This window comes from Ambystoma mexicanum, chromosome 5q (assembly GCF_040938575.1).
Source record: "Ambystoma mexicanum isolate Mex_15411 chromosome 5q, UKY_AmexF1_1, whole genome shotgun sequence".
Lineage (NCBI taxonomy): Eukaryota > Metazoa > Chordata > Amphibia > Caudata > Ambystomatidae > Ambystoma > Ambystoma mexicanum.
Genome location: NC_090933.1, coordinates 1,085,382,960 through 1,085,410,555, shown reverse-complemented (window position 1 = coordinate 1,085,410,555; position 27,596 = coordinate 1,085,382,960). Strand labels below are relative to the sequence as shown.

At 45.6% G+C, this 27,596-nt stretch overlaps 1 protein-coding gene across 1 annotated transcript in view; it reads right to left on the bottom strand.

Moving 5' to 3' along the window:
* Positions 1 to 244: 244 nt before the first annotated feature.
* The window catches only part of RNF139 (ring finger protein 139), an 80,268-nt gene continuing 52,916 nt past the window's right edge, over positions 245 to 27,596 (bottom strand). The window contains exon 2 of the mRNA XM_069621593.1: positions 245 to 2,318. Within this exon, the coding sequence (XP_069477694.1) occupies positions 475 to 2,318 (1,844 nt within the window). The 3' untranslated portion in view covers positions 245 to 474. The remainder of the gene's footprint in view (positions 2,319 to 27,596) is intronic.

The window sequence follows — 27,596 nt, the reverse complement described above, 5'->3', positions numbered from 1 at the left end:
TTATGTTAATTCCCGACGACTTAAGTGTGCTTGTATGCCCTCTTTAAAAATGGCAAAAATGAAATTAAATATTTGATTTTGTTTTTAGATATTCAGTTCAACATTGTAAACATCCCCAAATTAAATCCCTTTACAGTTGGCAGCACAATAGATATATATTAAACCTTGATTATAAATTTGTATCTAGACATCTTTGGCATAGACCACTTTGGATAAACATCAAATTTTGCCTTTAAAAACAGGATTATACGAAATCAATTTTATTCCATGTACAATAATGTACATAAATTTCATGGTCACAAAAGAGACCAGCAGTAAGGAAAGAGGTATATTTACATTAGCACGTCACAACACAACTTTTTACAGAGCTTACACCACCTTTTGCAATACTGTTTTTGTGCTTTCAGCTCAACACTGATGAGGCAGAACTTTACTTGTTTTTGAACAAATACCTCTAGGATTCGTACAAAAACATTAATCCCCACCAGAGTCAGTATCGTTCAGATATTCTTCCTCAGCAGTCGTGTTGCGTCGTTCAACTGTCCACTCCTCTTCGTCACAGTCCGTGCTGTCATCATTGTCTTCATTCAGTACATTTAATTCATTATTTGGTGCAAGGGCAGCAGCTCCCGCCTGACCAGCCACTACATTTTCAGCTTCTGGTGCAACAATCCCATTGTTATTATTTACTGTTGCACCTTCTTTTGAGTCATCCTCTATATACACTTTTTGATGGCACATGGGGCAAGTGTCTTGAATGTACAGCCATTTTCGTAGGCAAAGTGCATGAAAGTAGTGATGGCACGGAGTAACACGAGCAGACGTCTGAAACTCATGGTAGCATATGGCACATACATCGTCAATTTCGCTTAAATGGCTTCCCTTTACTTCTGGAAGAGAATTAATTTTCTTAACAGCAGTCCTGTGGTTCATAAAAGTCTTCCATCCGTTCTTTGCCTGCAAGTAGATATTGAAGTAAGCATGCAGACACATCATGCAAGCACGGATTTTGCTTCCTGACTCAAACATCATGGTGTAGGCTCCGTTTCCAAACATAATTACTCCAAATACAAATTCAATAATATTGCCAGTTGAACGGACATAGTATACATAATCATCAAGCTTCTCCCAAAGCACGTTATAGTAACCATCCACCATGAACAGTGTATACACTGTTAAAGAAACAATTACTTTCAGACACAGTTCTACACAGAATGCAGTTACTGCAAACAGCCAGGTATTTAGTGCATAGTAATGCCACAGGACATAGCTGAGAAATATTGGAAGAACAAAAAGGCATGTAGAGACCAACAACACTGGCAAATGTCTGCGAACAGAGGACACATGAGAGGCACTGAGGGACATTAACACAGGGTCAGTCATTCCATGGACAAAATGTAAGATTGCAGTCAACAAAAGGCACATGTTTCGACTCAAGCGAACAAGTCGTTCCTCTGGCTTCAATCCACTTAAACCAGTCTGTAGCGCCAAAATAAAAAACAAAACAGGAGCAACAAACCCTAGTCTCTTGTCCTCTTCTTCCGTGGAGCCAATGAAAGACAAAATTCCCAAACCCAAATAATGTGCAATCGAAGAAATCACAGCACTCATTCCCATAACAGTTAGAGTAGAATCACAGCCACTGATAATAAGATTACACACCAAATCACAAAAGGTGTCCCAAGATATTAAATAGGGAGCATCTGATGTTCCGTTTTCAGCCACCTTCAACACGTACACCAATATAACTGCTTGGGCAGCAAGTCTAGTTAGCCAAAAGACTCGCAGTATATCTGGAAGACGGATCCTTTTCCATGTATCTTCAATTAACAATTGTAATCCATAAACCCGGTACATGTGCTTTATCAAGAGATAAATGTACCTTGTAGAATAGTAGAACGTTTGCACTTTCAGAAGTAAACACGCCATGGTCTGGAACGTCAGGACAATACCGGAAATTAAAACCAAAATCTGCTGTAGGTGTGCTGGTAATTCAAGGACTAGACCCGTTACAGGGAGCAACAAAGCCAGAATGATTAGGTAAGAGAACCTGGACTCCAGTTGGAGCAACGTGACATATCCAATTCCAAACGTTAGTTGTAGGATAATAAGTGCCATCCATACTGACGGTCCACTGGAAGGGAAAGGCTCCACTCCAAAGGCTGCTGTGTAGTACACATGATAGAAGTTGATGTGCAAAGTGGCATAATAATTCACCAACACTGATGTTGTTGCTAGCAGAAAGGCTAGGCTGAACATGTAAAACTTGAAAAGTGCTCGCTGTGATAAAACCAGAACAACACTGGATAGAAGTACACCTAAAAGAAAAGAAAGACAAGAAAATATTAAGTCTGGCGTGCTTACACTTAACTTTCATAGCAACAAAACACTGTACACCACTGTCAGTTACGAACACATTTGGAAGAAAACAAATTTGTAAGTTCAAATAGCAGTTTAATTTTAGCAGTGGACTGGTGTGCTTACACTTAGATATCTACTCTTTCTGATAGATGTGGGAGGGGAACCGGAGAAGTCATACGTAGCGACAAGCCGTAAAAATACTGAGCAAGAGGGAGGGAAGACCATCCATGACTTCCTACTCATCCCCTCACAGCTCACAACACAAACCCCAGACATGGGGCCCCGCATTCTCTATATACCTGGTCTCTAGCATCCCCAGCAACAAAAACAACCCAAGCCTTGGGGCATACCACTTTTCCAAACCCGGTCAGGGAATTAAATATTTAATTAGTAACCTTTGTAGATAAAGAATTAATTGAGGCGGTTTAGACTCAAAATTCATAACAAACGTTACTGTATACTAGATTAAAACTCCCACGTTCTCAAGAGGAATATTGCTGAATTTAAAATGCGTTCTTGCCCTACAAGCAGCCATACAGGTAGGACTATCGACCACTTGTACTCCTAATAATACGCAAACACCCCCAAAACATTTTTTAAAAAGGGGAGTAAAAATACTACGAACAAAAAATGCAAAATTGACACGTAGCACCTTGTACCCCTGCTTTCCACCACAAGGCTCCATGGATAGCTTTAGTGCACATAGTACCACAGGAAGAAACTATTTTAACTGCCTGACCGTGAGTAAACATTTTTTAGTGTGTACAAATATACTAGGTGCAAAAACATACCTATTTTCTAGTTGAAACATTTTTTATTTGCTTACAAAATACTTCCATTGGGAATAGGGCTTATATGGTTACTCCCTAAAAAAACAATTTTACTCCCAATTGTAAGCATTGGCAAAGCCAATAGTTTTGGCGCGTGTGGACAATGGCTCAGCATTTACCAGGCCCTTCCATAAGAGTAGCACCTGGCCATAAGATGTAACAGCTGGAAAATGGTGCAAGTACCTGGCCATATGATGTCAGTGCGTGCCGAATGTCTATGCTATATCTATACACACAAATGTTGGCTTTGCCAGTGCTTTTTTTTTTAAAAAGGACTTCAGTGCAAGGAACAGTTGTGGAGACACACATTGCTTATAAATCAAGCAGCTGAAGGCACACACTGTGATATACAACACCAAACGTTCCTTTGCAGCTGCAATTGAGCCATTCCAAGACAAAATAACACTGGCATGCCCTATACAGTATAAAGTTCAATGTTGCTGCTAGACAGAGCCAACTCAAAAAGGTTCCAGAAGGATGTGTTTTGGATGATGAAGGGTAGGTAGCGAGTGGGAATGGCCATAGAGATTGGCCTGGCAATAGACGGTCAATTGGGTGGGTAGAATGCCAAAAACGGACAAGCAGCATGTCCCTCTCTCCTATCTGATCTCCCTCCATCGATATTCAAAGGCAAAACATTTGACTTATAGCACCAGCGAATACCCAAAACTAAGGAAGGGGTGAAAAGATAACATGCAATCATCTGGTCACCCTCCTTCAGTAACGAAAGGAAATAAGATGGTCAGTTTGTTTTCACAACACGATTGTTCAATGTAGGTAAAGAAAGAGAAATGATACATTTTTCTTAGTAAAGTGGTATCCATACTTCCCTAATCAGGTGCTAAACCTTTAAGGTTTGGTTAAATTGTACAACTATTGAATAGTCAAAGATGATCATTGCATGCAAGTGGCTGAGGGCATGCTATAAAAGAGCAGGGTGACATTCTTGGTGTGCCAACTGCATGGGGCGACGTACAGAAAAGCCAACAGCTTTGGGTAGTACAATTCTTTTTCCAGGTATTGGTATCAAATGGAAAGTTAAAGACAACAAGCATCAGGGGGTCAATTCAAATGGAAGGCACTCAGATCATTATCAGGTATTGCCATTATGTGGGAGGTACTGGCCCCTTCCCACGTTTGGACACCTCTCACCCTTTACCTAGTCCCGGTCGCTGTTGCTGAGAGGCAGGGCACGATGTGAGAATTGGATGGCCCTGTCCTGGCTCTGCGGTATCAGGAATAAGCAGTTTTCTTGCGAGAACCCAAGCACTTTTGTGAAGATGGCAATAGGGGGCTGGAGAGTGCTGCTAGTTCGCCGGTGTACCCGCGCGCTACAAGCTGGCATGCGGGCCAGCAGCGGGACACCGTGGTGGGCAGCCTCCTACTGGGCACTGGCGTGACATAGTACCGCTTAGGGAAAGCTCGGATCAGGGAAAATCTTGGGGACATAACTACACTGTGGGCGCAGGTAAGCAACCAACAGCCCTACAAGATAGTGCCTCGCAGCACTGCTCCATACCCTCACGGAACATCACCATGAATGTCACAGCACCACACCCTGTTAACAAGGTGTGTCCACGGGCAGTACATGCTCACCCCCTCCCAATACAAGGTCTTCACGGCACTGTAACAGAAAGAGACATCTACCCCACTTCCCCAACCAAAACCCCCAGGCACCGAGGCACACAATCGTGGAACGAGATGTGTACCACAATGAGCCGCCGTATAGGCTCCCTTACAGAACTGTACAGTACTCAACACTAAACACTGCGAGCAGTACACAGGAAAACACTGGACACTTCGTGGAAGTAATGTAAAAGCAGGCACAATAACAATCATTGGCAGAACCAGTCGTGCTAGCGTCATGCACAGCAGTACTCGAGATCCAATCACATCACTAGCATACTGTGCATTCAATCAGCTACTGCTTCCATCGGAAAAGGCTAGACCAAACAACCAAGTAAGGCCATTGACATTTTTATAGCCATTTTAAAACCAAACGCAATTCTAATAGTAACATTTATTTTTAATGGGTGGGACACATGGCCAAACTACATAATGTCCATCCTCATTTGTCAAACTGCATTGAAAAGCATGTACAAACCTGCATCCAAAGCCCCTATGTTAAGCTCTCATGTTAAAGCTATTATTGTAATGACAATTGTTTTGGCTTTATAGGTAGCGCTTTCGCCGCTACCTAATAGCCAAAATTAAAAATAGATAATAAAACACTCCACTTCAAAACCTTATATGGAGCACTGCCTACAAGTAGGTTTTATAACTGAATGCAAACATTAATATGGCTCCTTTCCTCGTATCCTTGTGCATTCAGCGTTTATAATCAGGTAGAAGAGCAGAGAAAAAGACAGGATGTACCTGCAAGATAGCTCCGCGACTTAAAAGCTCACTTACGGCACCTTGTTCACTCTGCTGGAAACAGGTTTGAATTACATGAGGATAGTGGTTGGGGGCATGAAAATTATGCCCCCCACAACAAACATGTTTTCTTCCCCAAAAAAAATAATACTTACATTGCAAGCAGGTGAGGCACGACCCATGTTTTAACCTAGCAGTGGCCCAAAACTCGAACCAGCCTGGAGATTGACTGGTCAGCCCACTTTTATTAGCTGAAGAGCATGCCTGGTCTGCCCCGCCACCGTTACAATTGTTGCGGAGAAAGGGTCACTTTTTCCGTTTTACTGAAATGTAGCTCCTCTATTACAAAGCATTTCGAATGCATCAAGACTATTCCACCAAAATGGCTTACTCCGTTGTACAATTATATTTCAGGGGTGCAGGAGAACTACTTTGGAAGGGTGCGAGTTTTCTGACGCCAGGCAGAAGGGCAGTTGTCAAAGAGTCTAACCTGCCCTGCCATTTTCCCTCATCCCCGAAATAGTGGCCAGGTGCACTCTTCTCAACAATACATCCACCCAAAAACACCACCGGCAGCCCAAAACTCTGCCAATTGACTAACTTGGCCATGCCTGCCTGCTATTTTGCATGGTTTGTAACTAGTGGCAATAATTTACTGCCCGATTCATGGAATTATTTGTGAAAAACGCAAATTTGCTCGCCTTTCTGCCCAAAAATCCCCATACTTGAAACAGGGATTTTCGGGCAGAAAGGCGCGCAAATCGGCATTTTACACGCAAAATAACTCCATGAATCAGGGTATTAATTTCTTCCCTTTGCTCCCATCCTCACAAAGACCGTCTGGTCTATGCATGACTGCGCTGCTCTACTTCACAGTGGAAGCCTTCAGTTGCTACTTGGTTTATACAAATTCTAGACACCCTACTCTCCCACCACCCCCCCCCCTTTCTCCTCCCAAGCACTCACTTCCTAGCTTCCTTTCTGATCGGTCAATACCACGTGTCACCAGCAGAAGCACTCCTTTCTCTGATCAGCTAACCCACGCAGTGCTCCTGCAAACCCATCACAAATGGTACAATATGTGGCACCCATACCAGCTCTTAAACGTGCAAAATGGGCCACAACAAGGGAACAAGTTTAGTGGGAAATGTCAGTGTGGGTCAAATTTATTGCGCGTCTACTCTGATTAAAGGGTTCCATTGAGCACTGGTCTACCAAGAACAAAGATCACTACACTGAAGTTTAAACAATTAGGTAACCTAGCTAGCACAGTTCAGGGGCTGTATTCACCCTGCATGTGAGCACCCCTGCTCCTGAACTGCCAGGTTATTAAAAAAAAAAAAAAAGCCATCTCCATCTATCCACCTAACAAACTAATGTGCACAGACATTTCGTTATGTAGAACACACAAACCTGTGACATTATGTCACCAAAATCATAAGCGTTGAGAAAGACACCGTGACCACTTAATGACAGAAAGATCCAGCACCCCAATGGAAAACAGTGTACACTAAATGACGCCCACAATTATAACCTGAACATTTGATTATTGTATTGCAGTTTTGAGGCTTTAACGCTTTAATGCACATACGTAAGATGGGGGGCAAAGTACATTGACAACGATTCACTCACAGGTGTCTACAGCAGTTAAGAATATTGTACCTAAGTGAGGACAACAAAAAATAATTGTTGGAAATTTAGTATGGTGCTATGGGCAATTAGCACAATCAAATGCCGCCTAAAATTGGCAGGTATTACCCAAATTGACCTTTTACAATTGACCTTTTTGTATATGTATTGGGTTGGTTTTGGATTATAAATAATATAAGGGGATTGGGTGAGGGTAGTGGGGGTTCCCCCCACCCCCACATACATGTCCTAATTGACCTAAATTAGGTCAATTCCCCCGAGGTCAATTCTCCTGAGGCCAATTGTGAAAAGGTCAATTAGTATACAACCAAATGTCAGCCTATCCAAAGTGAGTTGCTTTCCCTCAATGATTTTACAGTTCTCTTATTTTCTCAGGGATAGGGGAAAGAGTGTTACAGAGTCTAGGACTTCAGAAGGAAGTATCTTACCTATGGCACTTTGAGTTTTTGAATCCACCAAGCCATGGTTTGATGAAATGTAGTGCTCTTAGCAGCGGAGTAGAATTTAAACAATGCCATTTGGTAATCTGGATCATTTTCACATAAGGCATGAGGTTCTGTGGGACATGTACACCAGTAGGCAATCCAGGGAGTGCAAAACAGATGTAATGTGGTTTCAGTTCTTCAACTTGCACATCTGTCTTGTTTTTAAACCTCCTGAACCACTCACTAGCAGTGCGTGATCATCCATTCATGCAAATAAATTATCACCAATGGGACTGCGAGTATAGCCGTGAGTCCCATGCCTATCTGTTTATCTTAAGAGCTAGGCCCGAAACATGTTGCACATTCTATTCATTACCAGCTGTTGGGCTTTCAAGCCAACTTCACAAAATGCCAGGACATAAGGAGTCTGTAGCTTCGCTAACAGTTTAGTAATTTCACAAGCAATGAAAGTTCATATTTAAGAAGCGTGTTTAATGAACTAGCGTGACAGGATTATATAAATGAGTGGCGAATGTAAATCATGGTTACAATACACATTAGGTCAACAATAGAAATATCAAAAAGCTACTGCCATTGTTTGAAATTAGATTAGTCATGAATGTCAGTCAATAAAAACGTTTTAGAAAATCAATTTCCAAAAACGAAATATATGCAAGGTCTCTAAACCCACCATTACTCAGAATGTTCTCTGCATTCTGAGCCAACTGCTTCTGCATCATGGCATTTGTTCTGCTTCCTACAGTCTTTGCTCTCCCTCACCCCTTCCCTTTGCATCTACAGCATGATCAGCTAGAAATTACCTTTCGTGTTTTTCGAGACAGATGTATGGATGGAGATGTAGATATATCAAACACCAGCAAAGTTATGGTGGGTTTGAGAAGACTTAAAAAATAAACTAAAAAAAAAAATAAACCTTTCAACAGAATATGTGAAAGTAGAATAGTCTATTTGAGCCATTGCCAGCAAGTAACCATAACTGGAAGTTCACCTTCAGTTCAAAGCCAATCAGCAAGGCATTGTGCATATGCAAAGTACCTAAATACAAGCCTTTTGGTCCAGGAAATGTTTGTCCTTTGCAGGACAGTGCTACTTTATACATAGCCTTATCAACCCAAGACAGACATTTCTCAAGGCTGTAGAAAACTGCATATCGGTTTCACCCTTATTAGGGATCACCAGTGTAGTAGTCTTTACAGCCTTGTGGTTGGATCATTGAGCTAATTTGCATACACCACAATGGCTTGCTGTGGCTATGAGCTGGAAGTGAACTTCTAGTGTGTTACAAGGTGGCGCTGTGACTGAAGTCCCACATGCCACGGTAGAACCAACAGGGACCACAAGATCAGCCAAGCAAAGAAGCCAAACTCCCGAGACTACTCCAAGCAACAAGGCAGCATGCGATGTCCAGGTGGTGATCAAAGACCAATAAGAGGAAACACCTGAAATCCAGGAAGAATTGTCAAGACTGCATAAAGAACTGGACATCTTCAACCAGTTGCCAGCGATGGGAAGCAGAGACCAAGCAGGACGACCCATCATGGAGTGGTTGACAAGAGCAGATCGTCCAGACCATGGAGAAGCTTATAAGGACCAGGAGCGAGGGCGCAATTGGATGCGCGGGTTCCTCCACTACAAAATCAGTGCAATCCTGTCAAAACACTGATTGATAGTACTGTAATAAAAAGTTTAGCACCATATGAAGGGACGCACTTATCCGGTGAGAGAGTAGCACTATGAAAGGGGAGAGGGGTCTCTGATATCTGCAAAATTAAAAGTTAATACAACGAATACTTAAATCATGGGACACATGTAAGTATAATCAAACTTGCTGGTAGAATGAAGCACGGTAAAGAGGCCCGAAAAGCCTGCTTCTTTGAGTGAGCATTTCGTTTGTGACAAGGTCACTGCAACCGGTTCCTTAGAACAGAGGCATGCGTACCCTGGCCAATCGTTCCGAGAAGCGCACAGAAGTTATTTTTAGAGTCAACTGATTAGAGCGTACAGGGTCTGCCAGTGACAAGAGGAATATATGACCATTTTATAATTCAAAATCATTTATGAAATGTGATTTTCTAGTGAAGCAAGCAAGACACACAGCAGTTTGATCACCTGCAGACCATTTTCCCTGGGAAGAGGGTTAGAATATTCCCAATGTGCAACAATTATTCACTAATATATCCGTGGGTCAAGGCTCTGATGGTGTGGTGGTGGGTAGCCTTTCACGAGAGTCAGGAAGAGGCGACCAAGGCAGAATAATAAAGTTCTGCTGCTCTTCTCAAATGTTTCAATCATATTGTGTGTTGTGGAAATTGGGGGTGGATTGTGACGTCACATTACTGTAATTGAGGGCGGAATGGGAAGGTTCATGGACCCAATGTTCAACTGCAAAATGTGGAGTTCTATATGGGTCCAAATTGCAAGGACCAATCATTTTTGTGTGGGAGATTTTTTTCTATGTCACACGATTGCAAATGCAAATTTTGCTTTCTATACAAATTTTAATTTCGAGGGTGGTACTTTGACAGCGCTTTCATGCAGTTCTGTTCTGCGTTCTGTTTGAATTTGCTGTCCCAGCTGCAACTGGGGCCCTGGATAAAATTGTGTTACTTGTACGAGGCAACCCCTGACATCTTCACAGATCTTAGTTTAAACATTACTAGGATGGCAATATCATTGCTCACCTTAAATGCTAGAAGCATTAACGGGAGCACACAGGTTAACACACTGAGCTTTTTTGGCATCCCTGAGATGTGTGCTATGCTCATGAATGTGGTATACCATATGCCTAGTTGTACAAACAGCTTGAGGCAGTGTGGAGGCACAGTCCATCATTTTGGTCTGGAGGCAACGACTGCAAGTCCTCCAGTGCACCATCCTTGCTAATAAGAAGCAGCTCAGGCTTGAGTCAGTAACAGAACAGGTAAACGGCAGAGAGCTGACCCATAGTTCAATCCTGGGCAGGCAAACTGATCTGACTGATCAACGTGTAGCAACACTGGAGGTTTTCCAAAACCGGAGGCTACTGCTCGCCACCTCCAGGGCCATCCTGATGAGTGATTTGAACTGCACCATTGAGGAGGATGAAGCATGGCTCTTCAGGGATGGATGTGATGTCTAGGCTGCTACAGACGATTGTTGGAGAGACTTCAGAGAGGGGTAATTGGAGGTATGGCGGTAAATGCCAAGTACTACTCCTCGAGTATCCCTGATGGATCAGTACGCTCCAGGACTGACTTCATCTACACCTCTCAGAAGGTAAAGTCAGAGTGCCATGGTTGACGTACACTTCACTGATCACAGAGCAATCCGCTACAGGGAGAGCTTTCAGGAACATTACCAAGTGCCCAGGTTCCTGGAAGCTTAATTGCACACCGTTAGGGAGTGAGGGTACGAAGGCAAACCTTCAGAGAGGCATATGGAGAGGGAGAGGCATGAGGAACGGCTTTCAAACCGTGGGGGGGAGTGCCTCAAGACAAATCCAGAGCTTCTCCCAGGAGGGTAGCAGAGCTGCTGCATAGAAAAAGAATAGAACATTCAAAGCAAACTGCAGGGACTGTTCGGATCTCTGCTACTGGAAGTGAGAGCTGACCTGGAGGAAACAAGGAAGGGGTTAGCTGTCCAGGAAGTTGTGTTCCGTTCCAGGGTCAAGAGACTTGCGAGGGACTAGAAATGCAATTAGTTTTTATTCAAGGAGCTAGACTCCGCTGCAACGACCCTTGTGGAACTCCAAGATCCATAATGTTCCCTCAAGGTGGGAAAGGAGAGGTCATCAAGGTAGTCCCCAACCTCTATGGCAGCCTCTACAAACGCATCAGCAATGCAAAGTCATCTCAAGAACGCTTTGCCATTTTAAAAGATTGAGGACAAAGCTAACTCCTATTCCTCCATCACTAAAAGTAATCAGTGGTTTCTTGATATTCAATCAGGCTTTAATGCCAAACTCAATCTTAATTGCAATTAAATTGCCTCGCTACAAGCTAAACTATTCAATCCTCATAGTTCCATCACTAATGAGTCCCCTGTCTCTAACCTATGCAACACCGCTATCCCCGTGTTAGATCTCGGAATAAGAATTATCCAATATTGTCTGAAGGCGAGCGTCCCCCAGAAAGCACGATCCTCCCCACAATGAGAGACAATAATGGACTCTCCCAAGATGGGAATAAGGCTAAGACAAAGTGCGGGTGAGCTTAAATGGGAGTTTATCAATCAGAATAGGGCATGCAAAGGACTTTGCAAACTCCGAGAGCGCTCTGTCTGACAATAGCAAAGACAGGCGTATATATTTACAAAAAACGTCATAAGAACCTACATGCTATAGGGGGCACAAGTTCGTGGGGATTGGGTGGCGACAACTAACTATAGGTGCTGCTGCGATGTGGTTTGCCTTGGTCGGTGGACGTCACTGGTTACCCTCGTGGGCTGGGCAGGTCAGCTGGGTTCATCCGGACGGCGTTGTTGTGCCAGCCGTGACCAGTGTCAGTGATGAACGTCTTCCCTGGCTTTCTGCCCTAAGGCCACACGCACCGCAGTCATTCAACATTGCAATATTATCTTCCCCGATAAATCTTCCAATAGGTTATTCTACAGGTTAATGCAACACAGGAGGAATGCACCTAGAGTGGGGTCTTTTGGTGATACATCAATACATGGTTACCATCGTCCTGTTGACCGGGTATCATAGGTCGCGAGGTTGGGTCTCAGGGCAAGGGACGGGCTGTCCGAGTTATCATGTCTCGTTAGAAGTCATTATGAATGTGTTCCTGTAGTGTTGCTATAATATTGGGTGTCCTAATTGTACAGGGGCCATTAACCTAAGGTGAGCCGGTGGGTCGTGGAGCCTAAGAAAGGGCGCCTTCGGATCTGTGTTTAAGGCCGGGGTTTACTGCTGGGTTGTAAATAATTCAGGTGGCAGGCCGTGGCCTTGGGTGCTGCGGGGGGAATGTGAATGTTTGAAGCGGCTCCAGCCGAATTGGGGGGAGGTGGAGCAGAGCAGCACAGGCCTCTGCTTTTTCGTCTGGCATGCTTCAATGGGGAGGAAGGGGGAAATGGCCTTGCATATGCTCACAACGGTATTTTCCTCGTGTGTTGCAGATTTAAGTGGAAGAGGCATAAACATTCATATAATATACAATACTCTGAGTCTTTTCAAAGCTTATGTTTTTGACATTGTTAGTGCCTTTCACATGGCCATTTCAAATGCGTTACCTATATGCTAAGTATTTAACAACCACAACATTTTGTTACATTTTTATACATGTGCGGTAAGCGAGGTAGTAGTAAGGTTGGTGGAGCACGCAGGAACAACCCGCTAATAAGACTGATGGCAGTGACACATGGTGAGCTTGGACATACATATTGTGCATTTTCGTGCACCACTTACATGAGCTCCCAATAGGGCTGTATTTGTCTTCCTTTGCACTCTAGCAGCATTAGTTTAGTTATGGCATGGGACCTTGGGGTGCAGTCTTCTCGGCGAAACATATAACATGAAAACCCCGGGACACTTACCATTTGCGCATAGCTACGGGAATGTGGGTACTTCACCCCGAATGTCATATAAGCACACATTCTGCCATCTTCATGGAGGTTACAGGTTTTTAGTCAGAAAGGTCATGGAGAGAAGGGTTTCATCACAATTAGTTTGCTTATTAGTTTTTGGGGGCTCTGCTATTGTCAGGGGACCATTTTACAGTTCTTTTCCACCCCGGCTCCGCTGGCCGGGTCATACTGAGAACAGTGCTACACTGCGGAAGGTGAATGTTACAATGTTTGCATCTAGCGCTAGCTCATGTCCGTCTGTTCGTGGGAACGGGCTCTTAGCGGATCTGCCAGAGAGCTGCGGCCACAGGGATAAGTGAGACTCTCCAAGGGTGGGGGCGGCGCTGTGGTGCACAGGGCTCAAACCATCTTGACTTCACAAAATGGTTTCCAGGACCTAGCTAAATACAGCATGCTTGGTCAATGTCTTCAGCCAGTGGCCCACCCACCACCTGGGCCCTGGTGGCAGGGGGAACCCCCGACGAGCCATGGACTTCACAAGGGGAAGGGGCTGCAGGGGAGGGGGGCCTCTTGGACCAATCCCCCCCATACATTTCCCCCCTTTCGTTACTTAAGTAACAAATACTGTAAATCCTCCAACCTCTTGCATTCTTCCTCTTCAACTACAGCCTCATCCCATGCAGGGGTGCCTTTTATGGGCATCCATGCCCTACACACTCCTCGCAGGCTTTCTCCTCTTCTAGCATATTCGTCCGGGGTGCAGGTCAGATATATACAACCACTGTCCCCTTCTAAGTCCACCCACACCTCCTCATACCATTCAAGTTCACGGGGCTCTTTAATTGTAGTGTGCCATAGCTACTACATCCCCGCTGTGGTATATGGGCACCATCTGGAATCTTGGCGTGTTATCTGTTCCTGTATGTACCTGTACTTCCTGCATGTTTTGTATCGTACCGCGGGCGTTGCCCATTGTCACCATCATCATTGCACCATTTGGTACGGCGTTAGCACAACATCGAAGACCCACCTGGCACATACAAAAAACAAAAAGGAGGAACACTACTGCCGGCATCAAAAATTTAACAGTCATTCCCAGCCATGATGGGACCCAGGAGAAGATGTTGTCGAACCATGTGCTCTCTTCTGCTCCACCTTCCATTTTCATTCTTTTTCCTAGGTTATGTACTGCTTCGATCACATGGGACAAAGAACCATTATCTGCGTCTTCGGAAAGGTACGAAAGTGCAGCAGCCACTTCCAATTTTTCGGCAAACACCTCCGTCCATTGCTGTCAGCAGGTCCAAGACGTAGCTATTTTGCATGGCATTAGCCGCAGTGCTCGCAGTTCCACCTTTATTACGTTAAATCCTTCTTCAGTGTCATTCGCCAGCTGGATCAGCTCCCAGCGTGTAATTTGGAGCCATTTAGCATTTGCCCGTGCCTGGATGCTAGGGATAAGTGAGGCAAAGAAAGTTTCTACAGAGCTGAATAATCGATATCTATCCGGGATCTGTGCCAGTAGCTCTGATGATGCTTTTGATATGTAGTTCGATGATCGTTTGTTTCGTGACAGCACCTCTTCCTTGTTACCGGAAGACAGGACATATACTTGTGACTCTGCAGTTGGCTGGGCCTCATTCTGCTGAGGCCTTTCTCGCATTTTCTTGCTCCCATCAATGTGGCTTTCCGGTATCACTATTAGTGCGAAGTGTAGGGTGGCCAATGAGCAGCTGCCACCCCAGGATTGTGGGAGATGCAGGTATGCCTGGTTGCCACATACCCAATAAGCGTCCATGAGGGCCGCTGTCCCCTTTCTCATATCTGGGATGGTGAGGGTCTTGTTGCAATTTTTGTTTACCCCCATGATGATTTTCCCTTGAAACACAGTTCATAGTTTATTTCTTTCTGTAGCTTGAAGGGCTTTTCAATGGCCGTTACCCAAGTCAATTTTGAGATGTGCTTCTTCCAGACTGGTGTGCAAGTTTTTTCTATCCATTGCAGTTACTCTGGTGCCACACCTCGCAGCGCTTCGGCTTTGCACATTATCTCTTCATCTTTCCACTTATTTTCTGAAAATAATGTTCCTTGTATTATAAAGAATGGTTCTTCCAAACATATCACTCCTTCCACTTTCGGATAACATGTCTTCTCATTCTGCAGCATTTTAAAAAGTTACCTCATGTGCCTGGAAGGTGTTCTTACTTCTGCACAACGTGAGATGAAGGAGACATTGGGCATCGACAATAGGCATCTCTTTAGGCAGCAGTACTTTGGGTGTACCTGAAGCATGGGGAATGAGGGAGCAGACATAACAGCTTTCATTTGCTGTTTGCTTAGCTGTTGCACTCATGTCCGCATACCATTTATTTGTCTGGTGGGGGTGTCGTGGGTCTTCCATTTTGTCCAGCCCCAACCCGTAATATTCGTCATATTTTCTCCTTCCTGTCTCCCTTTTCCTTCTGTTATTTCTAAGATATTTCCCAGCTTCATGGGCGAGGAACAGTGTGGGCCCCCCCTTTCTCCCCTTCACCCCCCTTTTCCCACTCATTGTATAATGCTTCATATCTCACTGTCATTTTTTCATTCTCTTTCTTCATACTATCTAGCAGTGTGTTTTCTGTTGCGGGAGTGGGCACGCTGGTGGGGGTGTTGTATAACCATGATATAACAGAGGGGTTATGATCATTTAAACTATGGGCATTGTAATCAGATGCTTTTGGCGGGGAAGTTGTGCTGTTTCGCATTTTTTCCTGCAATCTTTCATTTGACGAGATAGCAACATTGGGTGGTGTCGTGTAATAACCCCATACAAGTTTAGATCTGTCCCATACCAAAAAATCACCTTCTTTAGTATTTACAGTTGTGGTTTCATTGGTCGCATTAGTCCCGTTATTCCCTCCCCCCCCTCGTTCATCTCGATAGAGATGAACGCTATAAACCAATAAGTAACCAAGCCAAACAGTATTGTAAAAAATAATGTAATGCATACAGACTACCCACACTCATACGAATATCTACATCTTTCAGCTAAAACTTCTCTATATATAATCAATCTATTCATTGCAGGCTGCCCGTTTGTTGCCATGGTAGTTCCTGTTTGAGATATAAAAGTTCATTAAGTGCATGCATGTAAACATTTTTGTTGCCACTGTTTGTGCCAGGAGGTCATGGAAGGGAGATGGGTTGGGTAGGGGAAGGGGGGAAATGTACAGAGAAGGGAGCAGACAATATACATATTTTTCACATCGTTATTTACACTTGAACGCCCTTTTTTATCTCGATCGATAACCTGTAATATAATTTCTTTCGTTAACATTTTTGTCTGTCAGTTACACTCCTCCATTCACTGGTTCACGTTCACTCATCATTTTCATTACTGTTGTCTGTGCCTCCCCATCCACCTCTTCCTGTACACTACTATATGCCTTTCGCACATCTGTCAAATGTATCCAGTATTTGAGCCCCTTTACTTTTACAGCTATAGGGGTACAAAATACCACTTCGTACGGCCCATGGAACCTTGGGGCATTCCACCGGCGCACAAAGCTCCGGACATAAATGAACTCTCCTGGCATTAATTGTGCCTGTACTTCGTGTTCTGCATGGGACACCGTCGTGTTTCCTTCTTCCCTTGTGAATGGTGGTGAGAGCTGCTTTGAGATTGCACACGCTGCCCTAGTTAGCTTCTTCAGGTATTCTGTGAACTCATCTCCCAATATCGTGGCGCTTCTGTGTGTATCTGAGTGTTGGCATAGTGGGGAATGTGCAGTGTGCATCCATCTCCCTGTCACAATTTCGTGCGGGGACAGATGGTGGTCCTTGCTCGGCTGATTCCTCAGCTCAAACAGTGCAAGGGGTAAGCAGTAGATCCAGTTTTTCTTCAACGAGAAACACAATTTAGACAGTCTCCCTTTTAACAGTCCGTTCATCTTTTCGACAACGCCATTACTTTGAGGATGATAAATAGAGCACAATTTATGTTTTATTCCCAATAACGTGGCCACTTCTTTGAAGAGCTTGTTCACAAAATGAGTGCCGTTGTCCGAGCGAATTACGTCCTAAATTCCCCAACGCGGGAACACTTCCCTTACTAGGAACTTTGCAGCGCTTTTAGCATCAGGTCGCGCGCATGGGCCTGCTTCCACCCACCTCGAAAATGGGCATACAACCACTATCATCTAGCGTGCCCCATTACACCTTTCCCCCATATCCGCATAATCAATGTGCAGTTCTCTGAAGGGCCCTATGGGTTTTGGAATTGTCCCCCTGAGTGTTCGTAGCGTCATTCCAGCGTTATATATTTGGCACGTTGTGCACTCCATCGTCAATCTAGATATGTGCTCCTGGAGACATGGCACGAACCAGTCTTCTTGTATCTCTGCTGCAATGTGTTGCTTAGTGTTGTGCGCTGAAATGTGTAATTGCTGAAATGCTATCTCTAACAGTTTGATGGGCATTACTACTTTTCCTGAGTTATTTTGGCGCCATAATAAGTCTGTTGCCGATTGCCTGCACCCCCTTTTTTCCCACACCATCTTTTCATCACAACTGGCCTCTTCCTGCAGCTTTAGTATTTGTGATATGGGCATGGCACTGTATCCTTCTGGGAGCTCTTCGTTCGTCTTGTGCTGTAATATGTACTCACCTGTTCCATGTCTTTCAAAATACGAGGCTTCCTTGGCAGCAGCGTCCGCTGCTGCGTTCCCCAAAGACACAACGTCTGTGTTGGACGTATGTGCTTGGCACTTCACTATTGCTACCACTGTTGGATCTTTTAGGGCCTCAATCGATTCTTTCAGTAATCCAGCAGGTTTCTTGACATGACCCTATCTATGTCTTCACTGGACCATTTTTTGGAACTGGGAATGACTCTCTCAGCAAGTCTATGGGATTTATCTTGAGTAGCTTTGCTGGTTTTAGACATATCAGCAGACCTGGTTTTGTCTGTCTGTTTAGGGGGAGTGGTGTGTTCCACAGGTGTGGAAGAGTGAAAAGGTTGTTTCTTCTGCTGTTTTCCCCCCTCCCCGTGCGTGGAAAAATGTTTTCCCTGTCCTTTAGTGGCTCCGGAGGTTTTCAACGCCTGGCGTCGAGGATCGGGGGTGGTGTCCCTATCCTTCGAGCGTGGGGCCTCGCTGGTTTTAACTGCGGGCTCCGACTCCTGGAGCACGGTGTAGGGGAGGATTGGTCTAAGAGACCCCCCTTGCCTACATCCCTTCCCCAGGTGAGGGCCATGGCTCACCGGGTGTCCCCTCATACCACCAGGGCCCAGGTGGTGGAGGGCTCACCTGCTGAAGACATTGCCCACACGTATTGAATTAAGCTAGGCCTCAGAAACCATTTTGTCTAATAAAGATGGTGTGAGCTCAGCGTATTGTAGCGCAGCCCCCACCCTCGGAGAGTTTCAATTATCACTGTGGCCGCAGCTCCCTGGCAGATCCGCTGTGAGCCGTTCCCACGAACAAGACGGACATGAGCTAGTGTGAGATACTAACACTAACATTTCACCTTCCGCAGTGTAACACTGCTCCCAGCATGACCCGGCCAGCGAGGCCTGGGTGAAAAAGAGAACTGCAAAACGGTCCTCGGATAAAAGCAAAAGTTCCCAAATATTAATGCCAAGACTACGTGCAAGGCGTGTATGTCTCCACAAAACTTCCTCTATTAAGGAAACCTGTAAAATGTATAAACATAGTAGACTGCATGCTTACATGACATTAGCAATGAAGAACCCACACCCCTGCAGTTGGGTGCGAACAATAAAAGAGCGTTCCAGGGGACTATTCGTTATGTGTATCCTTGAAAAGCTTACACCCCATGGTCCCGCGCCATAACCAAACTAATGCTGCTAGAGTGCAAGGGGAGACGAATGTAGCCATACAGAGGGCTCATGTGAAGGACACGCGAGAATGCAACTGTCATGCGTGTATGTCTAAGCCCCTTATGTGCCACTACCGTCACGTACGGTGGCGAATCATTTTCTATGGGCTCCACCAACCTCACTACTACCTCACTTACTGCAAATGTATATGCATATAACTAAATGTTGTAGTTGTTAAAACATAGTGTACAAATAATGTGCTCAAACTGGCTATATTTGAGAGACATTCAGCAAAGTTAAAATGTATGTTTTCGAGTGATCCAAATGAGTAATAGAGTGTTCAAATGTTTATGATGTTTTCACCCAAAGTCGGCAACACACGAGGAAGATACCTTTGTGAATATGTGCAAGGCCATTCCCCCTCCCACCCTGCAAAGACTGCCAAACAAGAGAGCAGAGGCCCGCGCCGCGCTGCTCCACCTCCCCCAACTAGGCTGGAGCCGCTTCAAAGATTTGTAGTCCCCTCTGCAGCACCCAAGGCCACGGCCTGCCACCTGCATTATTTACAGCACAGCAGTAAACCTCCGCCTGAATACACAAATCCAAAGGCGCCCCCTCTTAAACCCCACAACCCACCGGATCACCTTAGACTTATGGCCCCTGTACAATTAGGACACCCAATACTGTGGCAACATACAGCAGCACATTCATAACGACTTCTAACAAGACAGAAAGACATGTACCGCCTGTCCCATGCCCTGAGACTTAGCCCCTCGACTCATGGTACCGGTCAACAGGACACTGGTAACCATGCACTGATGAATCACCATCAGACCCCTCTCAAGGTGCATTCCTCCTGTGTTGCATTAACCTGTAGAGTAACCTATGAAAGATTTACTAAAGAAGATAATATTGCAATAACTGAATGACTGCGGTGTGCATGGCCTAGGGCAAATAAGTCAGGAAAAGACATTCATCTCTGACACTGGCCACAGGGGCACAACAACACCGCCCGGATGAACCCAGCTGACCTGCCAGGCCCAGCCCAACCCAGGAGGCTGACCAGTGACGTCCTCCAGCCAAGGCCAACCACATCGCCGCAGCACCTATAGCTAGTCATCGCCACCCAATCCCATTGAACTTGTGCCCCTTATAGTATGTAGTTTCTGATGACGTGTTTTGTAAATATATACGCCTGTCTTTGCTATTGTCAGACAGAGCGCTCTCGGAGTTTGCAGAGTTCTTTGCATGCCCTATTCTGATTGGTAAACTCCCATTTACGCTCACCCGCACTCTGTCTTGGCCTTATTCCCATTCTGGGAGAGTCCTTCATGGTCTCTCATTGCGGGGGGGATCCTGCTGGGTGGGGACGCTTGCCTTCAACGGCCTGGGGGAGGAAGTCGTCTTTGTCTTCCGACGATCGAACTTCTGTTAGCCTAGGGAGCAAGGCACTCTTGGCAAGAGTGGATGATTGCCTGGAGTCATGCTGCGATCTTGATCGAGAGCGCCCAGAGGACACCGAATCGGACCGTTCTGTTTGTGCCTCTTTCCGAGAACTCGACGTCGTCGAGTCTCGGTTGGACTTAGTGTGTTTAGTGTGTGTAGTATGTGAAGCGCTTGTGTCGCCGGGGGTCTTCCCCATAGCCGCCCTGCCGGACGACCATCCGAGGTCAGAGACCTGCGCTCGGCTGTCTTTCGACACCGTAATGCCCTCGCCGTCCGAAAGTACGGCGTCGCTGCCGTCGCTGAAGGCGCCCTCCGCTGCCATGGCCGCCTGCCTGGCGTGGTGGGCCCAACACTTCGTCGAACGGTCCTCAAGTGTCTTAGGTTTAAACCTACTACACGCTCTGCAGTTCGCTTCGGGGTGGTCCCTCGGCAAGCAGAGATTGCACGTGGCGTGCCTGTCGACCCAAGAGTATTTGCGATTGCACTTGGGGCAGAATTGAAAAGGGGTACCCTCCATACGCACCTTGAGGCACCGGGCTGTTAAGTGTAGGAAATGTATAAGGTGTACCTATATACCAAGAGTGTAGAGTATGTACCACCCCCCACTCTCCCTACTTGCCGAGGCCAGAGGCCTTCCAAGGCCCGGGCCGAGGCCAGCGGCCTTCCGAGGTCCAAATCCGTCGTGCAGCAGCCGACGGTCGATTTCTTCTCCAGCCGGCGTCGAGTGTCGAAGTTCGACATTGGGGTGGGGAAGGATGTCAATAGATTATTTTAAATTTTTAGCAAAAGTATGGCTAAGGCCAGGGGACTCCGCAAAATGCTTCTGACCAGTATGGCGGAAAAAAACAATCTGAGGATCCTAGAGGCGCGAGGGATCTTGGGTACAGTGGACGTCACACTAGGGATAGTATTACTGGCACGCCCTGTGTCGACGCCCATTTTCGAGTTTCGAAAAACAAACTGTAATACTCTGCAGCTTCCACTAGATGGCCTATGCACAGCATGTGATCTAAGCAGATCCCACAAGCCTCAGAAATATTGTTACTGCACATCCTTTAGCTGCATATAATGCTTCTATTAGGGCAATAAGTTCTGCTGCTTGTGCTGAGAAATGTGATGGAAGGCGATACTGTACTAGTACTTCATACTCACCTTCTTCTACCCTCACTACTGCCAGTCCCACATGCCTGTGTCCATGTCAATCGACGCTGACCCATCCACAAAGTACACCTCCCCCTCGCTCAGGGCATTTTCGCACACCACCGTGCCCTCCCCTGTTTCTCCTGTGTAAGTTGCACAATTGTGTTCTTGCATGTCCTCTAGTGTGCATGGTTCTGTGATGAATGTTGCCGGGTTTACTGTACACCGTACACCGTACCACGTGAATATTGGCGCTGGGCAATATTATTCCATAGGCAGTTGCTCGCTGTGTGGTCAGTGTACTTTTTGATCTTTCAAGTATTGCAAATAATGAGTGTTCCACGAACAACGTAACAGGGCACCCCATTACTATTGTTGCACTTTTCTCAATGGCGAACGCGGCGGCGGCGAGAGACTGCTCGCACGCGAAGTGGCCTTGCATCACCGCATCCAATGTGCCACTATAGTAAGCCAATGGTTTGTGTCCTAGGGAAGTCTTTTGTGTCAGTACAGCTGTCATAAGAGTTCCCTTACAATGTGAGAACAGGTAAAATTCGCGCTCATAATCAGGATTGGCGAGTACTGGAGCACTCGAAATCAGCTCTTTTAGTGACTTAAACAAGTCACTCATCTCTTCTGACCACTATTTTCCTGTTCTCTTGCTGGGCCTCCTTGGGTGCTTGCAGTAATGGCCTGGTGTAGGCTGCATAATCTAATATCCATGCTCTACAATAGTTACACATTCAAGAATTTCTGCATCTCCTTCACTGTTGTGGGTTCTCTCACTGACCTTATTGCTTCCACTCTGTCAGGGATTATTCTTTTCCCGTCTCTTGATATCAGCTGTCCCAGGTACAGCACCTCCGTCTGACAGTATTGTAGCTTTCCCTTGTTCACCTTGTACCCTTTATTCGCCAGCAGCGTCAAAGGTATTACTGAGTCTTTCCTACACGTCTCTTCACTCTGTGCGCAGAAGAGCAGATCGTCCACGTACTGAATGATCGTGCTTTCAACTGATAAATTACCCAGGTCTTTGTGTAGTATGCAGTTGAATATGCTCGGACTTTCACAGTATCCCTGAGGTAATCTGCAATGCTCGTATCTCTTTCCCCCTAATGTGAATGCTGTCGGGTATCTGCTTTCTTCTGCCAAGGGGATGGAGAAGAATGCATTTTTCAAATCAACCACTGTGAAATGTGATGCCATTTTTGGGATGCTGCATAATATTGAAGCAGGGTTCGGGACTAAAGGGAACTCTTTCTGTATGACGTCATTTAGGGGGCGTAAATCCTGGATCATCCTCCAAGCCCCTCCCTTTGCTTTTTTGATCGGGTAGATACAGGTCTTACATGGGAGTTTGAAGGCACTATTATCCCCTGTGCTAACAATGCATTTATTGTCTCTTTTATCCCTTCCTCAGCTTCGCTGGACAATGGATATTGTTTCACTCGGTGCAAAATTGCCCCTTGTTTGAGCTTTATTACCACTGGTGTCACTCCATGCAACAAACCTACATCATGGGGGCCTGTTGTCGACAAATTGTTTGGCACAAGTTGCATGTCATTGTCAAAAAAAGGACGGTGGCGTTCCCACCACTGCCATCAACTGGACGGGAATTTGTCTAGTCTGAATCAAAATGTCACAGGGCATTGCTATTTCCATTATTATCTCGCCATCATTTTCCGCATCAGAAAAGAGATCCTCGTCAGAAGTCCTGTAGGGCAATATTAGTGTTGATGCACAGTACAGTGCGCCATTCACACCCATCTACGTCCATCCCAATCACTGCAATCCTTTTTGCTGATACCTGGACAGCATGCAGGTCTAAGGATACCACTGACCCTGGTGCTATGCCTGGGCGCACTATTGGGCGGAAGATGAATTCTGCGGGTATTTTCCACTCCACTTTTTTAGCTCGGGGACTACTTGGGCCAGCGTTTTTAAGCCTTCGATGAACATTCTCTCGTCCACTGGCATGCCACGTATTTCTCTGGTCCCTTCCGAGCAGGTTTATTGGCGATTGTTCATAATACAGTAAGGGTGTCTTTACCGTTTTACCCCCCACTGTCACATCCAAATCTTCTGTGTAAGGAACTTCAATTACAGCCCCAGAGAACCCCTGCGTCTCTAACTTCCGGTTAGATAACGGAAACCGGCCCTCCCGAATACATGATTTCTCCGCTCCCGAATCCACCATGAATATGAACTGCGGGTCTCCTATCTGCGCCCCTACCAATGGTTCCTCAGCTGCATCGTAGGTTGTAGATAGAACAGGACACGCAAGTGTTCTCTGTGGGCTGTCCTATGCTGGTTGTCTCATTGTCCCCCCCTGGTTGAACACACTTCCTGAAACTACTGACACACCACTATAGGGGGCTGGTGCTGGGGCTCCATTTGCATTCGTTGCAAAAGGGTTGCCTGGGGTGTAGTGCATAGTGTCGTTTTGTGGGTGATTCTGTGTTCTGTAATGATGCACTTGCCTTTGCTCTGGGTACCCCTGCTCTTGTTCCCTTTGTTGTTGCCCCATTGGGAGACCATATGGACTTCCCGGGTGAGGGTAGCCAGAGTGTTCTACCTCTGGAAATCCGTTATTTGTTCTACTCCTGCACTCTCTGGAAAAGTGCCCCCACTTCCCGCAGTTCCAACAGCTTCCCTGCGCACCTCTGGGACCTTGCCATCCATTTTCTCCCATTCCCCCGTACACATGTCCATCCCCTCTACGACCCCTGTACCCACCTCGTCCCCCTCGAGGGGCCCACTCTTGCCACTGCGGACCTCCACTCTGCTCCTGCTCGTTCCACTGTTGTTGCCCTACTCCTGCCCAATTTGTTGCCATCCTCCCCTGTATTGCTACCAGCCCCTCCTCCTCCTCTTCTCCCTCCCTGCTGTGTGGGAGCGCGGCTACGGCGGCAGTGACCTTCACCAGCTTCGTTTGTACTAATTTTGCCTCGTCTGCCAATCTTTTCTGCGCTCTCTCCTTTTCCCTCTCTTTTATTCGTTTACAGTGGTGAACTATTATGCTCTGTATTTCGGGGCATCCTTTTGGTTCAATACCTGCGATTTTGTCAAGTGCTTTTTATACCTCTTTAGGGAGCCCTCTCTTTATTATGAAGTAGAATAATGATGTTGATTGATACCAGGGCGTTCCCGTTTCTGCTCTCCACATCTCTTGGACCCGAAAAATGTAATCCATAGCATCTTCCCCATCATTCATTGTACATTGCATGACTGACTGCAAATCTGGGGTGTCTGGGAACGTCTCTCTTAAGGCGTCCCACACCCTGGCACGTACTGTGTTAAAAGAGGCGCCATCATGGCGATCGCAGTCTAAAGTTACTCCCGGGAAGCCAGCCTTTACCCATACTCTGTCAGCTTGATCCCCGACTGCTGATACTAGCAGACCCTTCACATCGCCTATTGCTAGAGGTAACCTGGCTGTGTGTTTCTCGAATGCATATATCCACTTGCTTGCCCCTCCTGATAGCGGGGGCAATAATTTTAACTAATTGGCCTTATCCATCTGAGCCCAGGGTATGTAATTCGGCCTCCCTCCTCCCCTGTGTATTAGTGGGAGTTGTAACTTCCCCTCGGTTGTTTTGTCTGCTCTCACCTTGATTCCGTTTTTTCCTAATGGTACCATTTTCCACAACCTATTCCTTAGTCGTCCTGCCCATTCTTCTTCCATGGTTCTCCCTGAACATGCACCATCCAGCCCCTCACTTTCTCCTCCCATTGCCATACTTAATCTTTCACTTTCCTCTATATCACACAATAGCCCCTCTCTACCTCCTGTAGTCCTTCATCAGTGCGCTCCTCCCTCTCCTCTAGTTCAATTATTCGGGCCGGTTCTTCTTGTATCCTAAACAATATCTCCCCCTTCTTCCACCCCTCCTCAATAGTTTTACCCTCACTCTGCGCTCTTGATGTGAGCTCCGACCTAGCAGCATTAATTGCAGTCTTTTCACGTATACTTTTTATCCCCGAGAGCTCATCTTTTGCTATAGAGAGCCTGGACTCTAGGTCTTCAGTTAAGTTTCTCTATGTTCACTATTGGTGTACTTACCTGCTCTCGCTCTCTATGATTCTCATACGGTGGGGGTGCTGTTAGCCCTTGAGTCGTAGTGACTGTTGTTGGGGGTACATATGTTGGGTCACTGTATCCTTCTGCGGGCACTGGCTTATTTAGTATTGGGTACAACCTAGTTGCCTCTACCGGTGACTCCCTTTCTGGCAACACCTTGTCGTCTTTTGGTATCAATAATGGATTGTCAGTGGTAGCTGGCAGATCAGTACCTAATTCCCTTTTCTTAGGTGGCGGTACTTCTTCAAACAATCTCCATAGGTCTAATATTTCTCTCCTATTATGTAGCTGCTTCCCCTTGTATTTCAAACAAATGCATGTAGCTACCATATCTAGGACACTCTTGTCAAATGATCCCCTTCGGGCCATATTTGGGGTAATCCTTCCCCCTTCAGCTCTGTCATCCACTGATCGTGATATTTCTTAATGCGTTCAGCGTACCCAGGTAGATTCTTACAAATATGTGCTAATGGTGTTTCTGCCCCCATGGTTCGTGGTTGCTCGATACTGATGTATAATATATATATATATATATATATATATATATATATATATATATATAATCTTTATATAGATGTATCACCAGATATATCTAAGTATTTGTGTATCACTGCATGTGGGGACCTGCGAGTGCCTCCGCCACCTGTACAATACAAGAATGGCCACGCACAGCCTCTATTCTGTATACTTTAGGGGGCACATACAAAAGCAAACCACCCTTCGTACACCATCAATATCTTCAGCAAATGTACCCAAAGAATCAAAAAGAAACAGTCACTTTACTGCATTGCGCTCTTGCTTGTAAAATTTCTTCTGGTCACACTTGCCATAACCACACCATAATTATGCACTTATGACCACTTTTACACATTCATCCTGACAAATATGTTCTGGCACATATGATGCTTACACACCCATAGGCAACACTCTATTCACAGCTCAATTTGTAATCCCTTTCCTCCCTTGCTAGCTGTCCCTTTCCGTCTTAATCTGATATGAATTCGTCTTGTAGTTTTGATATAAACTCGTCTTTCTACTTAGATTATCATTTTTTTTTGTACTAACCCTGTTTTTTTCCCCGTAAACCCAGAGAGAAGAATAGAAAGAATAGCAGTCACTAATGTATTCACCGTGTCTTCCTTTACCAGACACCTTTATCTCATTTTGCACTTCTTCATATATTCCCAGTACTAGTCAAGATAGCACTATGCGGCACTGCCTTCTACCCCCTCGCGGAGCTAGTTTCCCATCTCTATCTCTTTTCACCTCTTAATCCTAATGGTCATATGCAAACAAAAAGTAAAGAAAGTCTAGAGTGGTTCTTAGCAGTCCCAAAGTGTCCCCTTTCCACCAACCTCGTTCCCTGTCCTATTTTTCCTCCCCTACTCCCTTTATGGTAGCTCGCACTTAATACTCACGTGCCCGTCTTGAACAGAGTCTCTCCGAAACTGGGTCCGTCCAGGCAGTGTTGCCGTACACTCAATGGTCAGCCCCGGTGAGCGGTACTCAAAGGGGATTTTTCAACCGGGATCCCGTACCCTCTCTATTGAGTGCGCACTTCTGAGCATACCGGTTGCCGTTGGCGGGCAGCCTTCCGGAGCCGGCGCACCGTGCGTATCCCTTTTCGACCAGAGATTTTCGTGCCAAAGGGGACGGTAGGGATATATATATATATATATATATATATATATATATATATATATATATATATATATATATATATATATATATATATATATATATATATATATATATATATATAAAAGCAGAAAATAATCATCACGCTGTCGGGGTCACCACTGAAGGCGAGCGTCCCCCAGATAGCACGATCCTCCCCACAATGAGAGACAATAATGGACTCTCCCAAGATGGGAATAAGGCTAAAACAAAGTGCGGGTGAGCTTAAATGGGAGTTTATCAATCAGAATAGGGCATGCAAAGGA